Below are 8,215 nucleotides of genomic sequence, written 5' to 3'. Positions count from 1 at the left end.
CCGGAGGCACTGGCACTGTGCAGGATAGGAGCCCCAACTTCCCTCTGCTCCACCTCCACACCATGCTGGGGAGATGAAAGCTGGGCCGTGCTCTGATTGATGTTACCATTCCCCTCCAGTTATTTCTTCCCACTGTGGGGTCAGGGACCAAAGCAGAGCCCTCCCTGTCTGTGTGTGGCTGAGCTGAGCCCTCCTTGTCAATGCCCGGCTTGTTCAGGTGGGCCCCGGCAGGAGCGGGAGACATTCCACAGCTCCCTGCCGAAACCACCGGGAATGTTGCACTGGGACGGGGGAATTAAAAAAAAAAAAAAGGGGGGGGCGTGGACAGGAAGACACCAAAAAAAACAGCACAAGCACCAGGGGCCACTTCAACCGACCCAATATTATCGGGGCTGGGAAAGAGGGCATCGGAGGAGCAGGAGCAAGCAGCCCACGCTCCCTGGGGTGAGGCACAGAAGTAGGCCCCAGGCACCCTGCTTGGGCGCAGCGTCTCTCAGTGTGCCAGGGGCCCTGGTAGGTGTGGCCCAGCCTTTCCTGGCCCAGCAAGAGAGGTGGCAGCAGCACATCCTGACAGCGCCAGCCTTGGCTTGAAGTACCTGGTGCCCTCCTTGCCTCCCGCAGGCAGCCAGTGCTTTGCAGCAGGAGAGGGAGGTGAAGAATCGGCACTAACGGGGCTCCACCACACTTTGTTCTCCTGTAGGAGCTCTCCGTCAAAAAGAGCAGGAGGACCAACATCAAAATACTCACCTTTGCTGCCTGTACAAACCCACTGACAGGACTTAACCACAGGGCTCACATCAAAGAGTTGCTCCCACTGTTCCCGGAGGCTTCCTGCAGACCCAGGAACACAACAGGGTTCTAGGCTAGTTTTTGGAAAGTCCTTTCTACAGCCATAAAAGCTACAGTATTTTCAGTGTGACAGCTGCCAGGTTTAACTCTGGCCCAACAAGCGATGACAGACAAATCAGTCCCCAGCCTCAGGGCTGTGACAACCAGCACAGCCGGGCTGAGCCACCCTGGGAAGAAGCTGGGAGCAGCAGTGAATACCACGTCCTCACACACCTGGTGCATCCGTGGTGGCATCTTGGGTCCATGCTACAAGCACACAAGAGGTTTGTGCTACTTGAGGGCTCCCCAGAAACACCCGAGCTCTTTGCAAGGTTGTTCCCAAACCATCCTTTGCAAAACCAACCAACTAGCGGACCGGAGGGCTCTTCCAGAATCTGCCATTTCCAGGGAACCTCTCTTATATAAACCCTGTGGTTTGGCTATCAGAGAACAGATCAAGAGGAAATACAGAATTTTGTGGGCAAATGTAGTTAAAACAAGGAAAAGAACGAGGCAGAGCTGGGGCTATTTAGGTGGCAACAGTGGCATTAGGAAGCTGCTAGTTTAAGCACAGCCCAAACACAGGTAACATCCCTGAAGCCCCCGTTCCAGGCTGCTGAACAAAGAACAGCTACACTCCAGCTACAACTTTCCTGACTGTGGCAACACCACCAGGGCCGGCACCAACACTGCAGCCGTCCCCATCTGGCAAGAGATCACCACACTGGGAGGACGTCGCTGTTGCTTTTCCCAACAACGTTTTTCTCTCCCAAGGCAAACGAGCCAGGCGTACCCCTCACATCTGACCGGGGGAAAGGCGTTAGCTCAGACGATCTGCAGGCACAGTTCAGGGAGGCTGGAGAGGGTCCTTCCCAACTCCCTGTTCTCCAAGGAAGGAGAAGGGAGCGCTCCCCCGTCCAACCACACTGCAAAGTCTCTTTTTCTAAGCAGACCCACAGGTCCCAGGCAGTCTCTCCTGTCCCCAGTGCATCTAATTCCTGAAAACTTTATTGCAGCTCTATTTAAGCAAGGCACAGAACTTATTTTTGATAGTCAAGTCAACGGTCTAATTTGTTAATGATCTCAGTGATTTTTAAGACCTGGATAGAGTACTGGATGGCTTCTGGATAAGTATTTTGTTAATGCTCCTCATCTGATTAAAACATGCTTTCAGTTCACCCTCACAGAAAGGGCAGCGTGTGCTCAACATGCGTTTTCTGTCCCGAGTTCTTGCGGCTTTACCTTAACGGCACTTCAACCGAAGGAAACACAGCTCCTCCTTTCAGTGGGGTCTAGTGCCTCGCTGACAGGGGTTGTCAGCTCACAAGCAGCAGCAGAGCTGTGCACGCGGATGAAGTGAAACGCCCGCATCTGAACATCACCAAGAGCCAGGGCTTACTGTTGGGTCTCCTCTTCGGTCCCTGCACCTTGATGCTGCCCAAACAGCTGCCAAGAGTCCTGCAGCAGGCACACGGGGTGGGAGGGGGCACAAAACCAGACACAAGCACCCAGAGAAAGCTGCCCACAGGCAGGTCTGCACCAGGCAAACTGCTGCTGCCTGGGAGAGCGTCTGTGTGTAACCAGCACTTTTCTTTCCAAGATTCACCTTTGATTTTCCCTCCTAAACTAACAGCTCATGCCCTCACATGCCTACGGACTCGCCTGTTTGAGAAGCCCGACCACCCCACCCAACTGTCCCCACACATCCAGTAGGTTTCTTTAACAGCTGGAGAAGTCAGGCCTGCTCCCCTCCACAGTACCCCAATAGTCCCAGTGAGCGTGAGCCACGCTGCACATCTCTAACGGAGCAGCGTTAAGGGCCACAGTCTCGTTTCAGTCCTTGGGTAAAAGAAAGGCGAGGGGGAAGGACAGAGCTCGTGTTAGGTGCCAAAGCCTAACACACATATACACTGTTAGTAAGGTCTCGCATGTCTCCAAGTGAGACAAGAGTCTCCTGTTGGATACTCTGAGCAAACAGGCTCTAAGTACAGGCATGGGACCCAACTCAGAAGGTCTGGTTCTGTGCTCTGCTCCCATTTTGTGTGACCACCCCAAGTCCTTCTCCCTCCTGGGCTCAGTTTCTCTGTGCATGAGCAGGAGACCAGGACTCTACATAGGATCTACAAGAGAAGCAGCACCAGAGCGGCCAGGCCTGCCCACCTGCACACTTACTATCATCCTGACCATGATGAGGAGGACACGGTCTGTGTGCCTCAACAAACACCTCCAAGTGCCAACTTCACACTCGGTGACAGCCCTCCAGGGGAAAAAGACAAGTTACAAGGGCTCTCCGTGGCCTTGGGACAGGGCACAGCATTTTTCACGTGTGCAAGAAACCCAAATGCATCACAGTCTCAAGCAAGAGGGTGTAATTGAGGGTTGGAACCCAACTGTCAAAAGCAAAGTAGCATGTGGCTTTCCTGCTCACCCAGAGAACCTTGTAGAAGTAAAGAACTACCTAGAAACATGCCCAAAACACATCCCTCTCAAGATCAGATGTTTAAAACCAGTCTTAGGACCAGTCCTATCTCTAGAAAACCCACTCAGTGTGCCCATGTGGTTTGTTGGCCCTGGAGTGACTCAGCAGGGGCAGCCCCGGGGCACACCAAAGGGGCTATCAAGCATACAGGAACTCCAGCGCTGCCAAGGCTTCATGCCTCTGAAGGCAGACAAACCTTGACCCCCGGGCAGAAATGAGCTCTCTCCCCCAGCAATAATCCTGTCCCAGCACTACAGCACAGGCTGGGGGCAAACCTTGCATCACAGGCTACCAGCGACATCCCCTTGGTAAAAAAAGAGCTTGGGAGCACTTCAGACTTGAAATAATATTATTGGGGTTTTACAGGGCAAAGATAGAACCTGATAAAAATGGACTAGAAGTATTTCAGTCCGGGTGGAAGATGGCACCTCTTCCCTCCCACATGCTGACACTAAAAATTGCCTTGTTTCAGGGAAACACCTATTCTGCGCTGCACATCCTTCCTCTCTCCGAGTTACTTACAACTGAGGCCAGGAAAAGGGAAGAAAATATTAAAGTTTCTATACTATGAAACAACACATCCCGAGTTTTCTGAATGATGCAGGGGCCCATCAGGACTTCAGCAAGATCTAGAAGGGACAATGCCAAAGGCAGCTCTCTTTCCATGCTTGGTGATCTGGTAACCCATACATCAGGTACTCAGTGGCTCAAAGACTGGAAAGTTCTCCATAAGTGATAGTTCTTGAGTCTGATGGAAACTGAAGGATCCTTCAAAATACCCCCAAACAACCAGAACCTCCCCCACATGCGGACTCTGCAAAACATCAAGACAGGAAGATGTGGCCACCTAACATCTTCATCCCTGGAGATCAGCCACCAGCGACCAAGACTTCCTCACACAAGCTGGTTTCATCATCTCCTCATTCTCACAGCCTGTCAACAGGAGATGACAATGAGACTCTCCTCCTCCCCTGGGGGACAGGTTTACGCTTACAGTGTCAGGAGTGAGTGACTCAATAGGACACAGATGCTCGGTGGTCCTGGCAAAGAAGCAAGGGCACCCGCTGCAACTCGAGCACTGCGCACAGCTTCAGCCACAACAGCTCACAGATCAACTTAGTGGCACCCAACTCCACTGCTCACATCCTTTTCAGAACATGGGGCTTTTATTCCACAAGTTTTAGTGTCTTCACATTACGTCCTTTACAAGGAGGGGGAAATGTGACCTTCTGCTTTCTGTGGAGTGCACGTTCTACCTCCAACCCAGTAGCCCTAGTCGGGGAGCTGACCATAGTGTCGGTAATTTGTAAGGAACGTCCATGCAGAGCAAGGTTGAGCAACAGTCTAACAAAGATCTGGTGTAAGTCTGGGACAGTTCTGTTGTAACAGCAGCATCTTTTAAAGAAATTTTAATGACAAAACCTATTAACTCACATTCTAGTATTTGAACTTCAAAAAAAACCTTTCGAATATTTTCTTCTCCTATTGCTGAGAACGAAGACACACAAATTGTTACAGAGAGATGTTCTTGGACAAGGTCTTGTCCTCCCCTATAGGCATTCTGATGTGCTACTGCTCTATAATGTATTTCCACATTAGCTCAAAACAAAGGAATTCATAAATCCACATTGGAGTTTAGATAGCAAATACATACAAGTGATTCTGAAGCCAAGGCCTTGCAAAGGCTTTTCACTAACTTCCACTTCCCTTGGAGCACTGAATTCATTCTATGAATTGAAATTGGTTTTGCTGATAGAAAAAAAAAAAAAAAAAGAAAAGAGTCAGCTCTTCACAATCCTCTAGGATTGTGCTCTAGGTCTACGTGTGACTTGGGTTTGGAGAAAGCCGAAGTGAGAAGATTTGGGTGTGCAGAAAGTCCTTGAACTGGCTCTGTTTCCTGTTGCACCTAAACGATGGGGACAAAGAGGGTCAAAGAATCAGTTGGTTGTTTCCCCGTTTTTGACAAACTGAATATTAGAAAGAGCTAAGTCACTCAGAGAAGAAATTCACACTTTGCCCAGAGGCAGAGCCCTGACCATGCCATCCAGGAAGCCAGACGGGCTGGGCAAGAAGCCAGATAGAGGTACACAACCCACCAGCACCCCAAAAGCGCTGACTGCTATACCCAGATGGGAATCTCAGTGGCCGGTGAGACCCTTCCCATCTTGCTGAACTCCTGAGCACTCACCTGAGGCTCTTGGTACTTAACTAGATAACTCTGAGTCCCTGCTGTGATAAAATTAAACCCAACGGAGGAAGAGAAGACCTTGGGTCTACAAGCCCAGCACCAGCCGCGGCCCTCTTCAAGGCAGACCCCGCTTCTGCCAGCTGTGCAGGGCTCTGCTGCGGGAAGCAGGAGGTGCTGAGAAGGGAGGGCAGTGGCTGGGTGAACTCTGAGGCCAGCAACGGGCTGTCCAGCCTCAGGTAGCCACAGCGGGCACAGGGCCAGGGCAGGGATGAAAAGAGGCCTTCATCGGGAGCACAAAGGGCAGCCTGTGATGCGCGAGTGCCGGCAGCTCCAGTGTGGAGCAGCACGGAGAGCTGCGGTTCTGATGAATGTTAAATAAACTTGTTTACAGAAAGGCAGGGCTGCATGTGTATGCATGGAGACGGGAGCGCTGTCTGTGTGCCCTTCCCTTCTTTGTCTGCACAAGGCAGGAAATTTCCTTTTCTAATGGGGTGAAATGCAGAAAAAATTCCACTGTACACTAACTACAAGTGCCCTCCCCAAGGCAGCAGAAAATTGTTCTGCCACTGGGACAGCTCACCGTACAAGATTGGTTCCCTCACATCCTCCTTTGAGGTAGGAGGGAACAACAAACGTCTCGGAGGCCTCAAGCCCCTAAAATGCCACAGAGAAAGAAAGTGCGGAGTCTCCCCGACTCCCCTGGATCCGCACGTTGTGTTCACTAGTACGAAATTCTTTCAAGAGCTGCCGGCCTCGCTGCACGAGCACAACTCACCCAGGACAGGAATCAAGTGAACTTGGGAGCGTTTCACAGGAGCAAAGGGACAGAGGGAGGCAACAGGTACAAACCACAGCTGCGATGCTGAGCTGAGAGCAAGGACACAGGAAAGCTGGGAAGGCAGGGGGCAGAGCAAACATGCACCAGGGTTTGGAAGCTTATAATAGTGTAAAAGAAATCCTAGCCCAGAGATGAAGTAGATTAAATTTTCACTGGAAATTAATCACTTTTTGCAGAGTGAAATACTGTTAGCAGTTAAGACCTTACCTTAGTTTGGGGAAGGGCGTTGCCACTGCTTCTGGGAGCATGAGCAAGCTACAAACTGAAACTGTGCTTAAGCAATTAATGTTCCACTATAAAAAAATAAATTAAAAAAAAAAAAATTCAAAGCTCAGAAGGAAAACATCCACTTTTTAGTGCTGATTTCTTAGTTACTTTAAAGGTTTCCAATCACGAAGGTGTCCTACAAAGGGAGGATCTGTGGGGGAAAATACTAGCTACAGTATTTCTGCTCTTGCACCCACAGAGGTTCCAGCTAGGCAAAGTGATGAATTCCTCTACCTATATGAAAGTTGCTTTAAAAAAAAGGTCATTTCATCTGCTGCTAGATGGCTGGCCAGGATCTCCCCCCGCCAGGCAAGATGCTCAAAACAAACTGGAAGGGAACCACAATCTCACCTTCCTCTGGGACTTGGAAGGCAGGACAGGAATTCAGGAAAACAAGCGCTGTGCTCTCGCCTGTCACCTTGGCCCAAGCCATCGCTCCAGTCTCGCCTCTGCCGACAGAAAGAGGCTGTGAGCGAAGCGGTTCCCTACAGGAGCTGCCACTCGTGTACTCAGAGCCCATCTACGGAGTCAGTCTGGAAACCGCGCTTCCCTCTCTCACAAAACCCACCTCGGAGCAGCCGGCCTTCAACCGTGCCTGCGGCTCCCCTCGGCCAGCACAGCTTTGCTCAAGGCAGGAGCAGGTAAGACTCAGATTACCAGCCACCTCCTTAAAAACCAGCACCTCACACACTAGGTGTGCTCCCCTATTCCTGTTCCCATCACCTCACTGAACCTGGTCGGAGCCACGTAACTTGTCCCAGCGCTGCCGCCTGCCTTGGTGCACCCAGCTCTAGACAAACTCAGGTTAGATGCGCACCTCAGCTTCTGCCCGACCAAAACCTTTCTATCGAGGCTTTCAGCTCCCTGCTTACAGCAGCTGGTGTGGAGTGCACTGCTGTAGCAGAAAGCACAGAAGGAACCACAAGCTGGCACACATGCTTTAGCCAGAGAAAAATGCTTCTTTTCACTATTGTAGCTTCTTCCTAATACTAAAAGCTAAGAGAGCCTTGTCCCACCAGCTGCCAAGAGCACTTCACCGACTTCTGACTGATCTGTCTACCGACCTACTGCCACAAACGCTCACATAGGTGCTGCTGCTGTTCTGCCTGGGAAAAGTCACAACACATTTTCTCCACTTGTCCCAACAGAAGCTTGGTCTCTGGTACAGACAACACACCACCAGTCACCAATTCCAAAGCTAGTTTCCATTAAGCAGTTATAATTCAATAAATACTTGTGGGCATTTGTAGGGGAGGGAGAGGAGAGGCAGGTTAGTAACAGATGTCCCATGCTTTCAGGCTTGAAAGGCAAACAAAGCTCCTTACCTGCCAGCACAGCAGGGACCAGGATGCCGCACAGTGTTAGCAGGACCAGGCGAAGGACTCTGTGGTAGGGCATGGCTTCCCTCAGGAAAAGCGTCGGCAGGAGTTCTTAAAATTCTTCAAAGCACGAAACAACTTGGAAATTTCACTGGTGTAATAAAAATTTTGTCCAGTCAGGTCAAAAAAATATTAATAAAAAACCCAAGGAAAATTTCCTTCACAACAGCAAGTGGATAGAGTGCAAAGCCCAGCAGAGACTCACTCTCTCTGACTCCTAGAGCACACCTCCTGCT

At 50.7% G+C, this 8,215-nt stretch overlaps 1 protein-coding gene across 1 annotated transcript in view; it reads right to left on the bottom strand.

Annotated features, from left to right (window-relative positions):
* LOC104275278 (chromosome unknown open reading frame, human C2orf82) overlaps positions 1 to 8,010 on the bottom strand; it is a 9,358-nt gene extending 1,348 nt beyond the window's left edge. The window contains exon 1 of the mRNA XM_009871196.1: positions 7,926 to 8,010. Coding sequence (XP_009869498.1) covers positions 7,926 to 7,998 — 73 coding nt within the window. The 5' untranslated portion in view covers positions 7,999 to 8,010. The remainder of the gene's footprint in view (positions 1 to 7,925) is intronic.
* Positions 8,011 to 8,215: the final 205 nt, after the last annotated feature.

This window comes from Apaloderma vittatum, unplaced genomic scaffold (assembly GCF_000703405.1).
Source record: "Apaloderma vittatum isolate BGI_N311 unplaced genomic scaffold, ASM70340v1 scaffold1376, whole genome shotgun sequence".
Classification (NCBI taxonomy): Eukaryota; Metazoa; Chordata; class Aves; order Trogoniformes; family Trogonidae; genus Apaloderma; species Apaloderma vittatum.
Note: the sequence above shows the minus strand (reverse complement) of the source record. Positions and strands in the feature narration are given on the sequence as shown.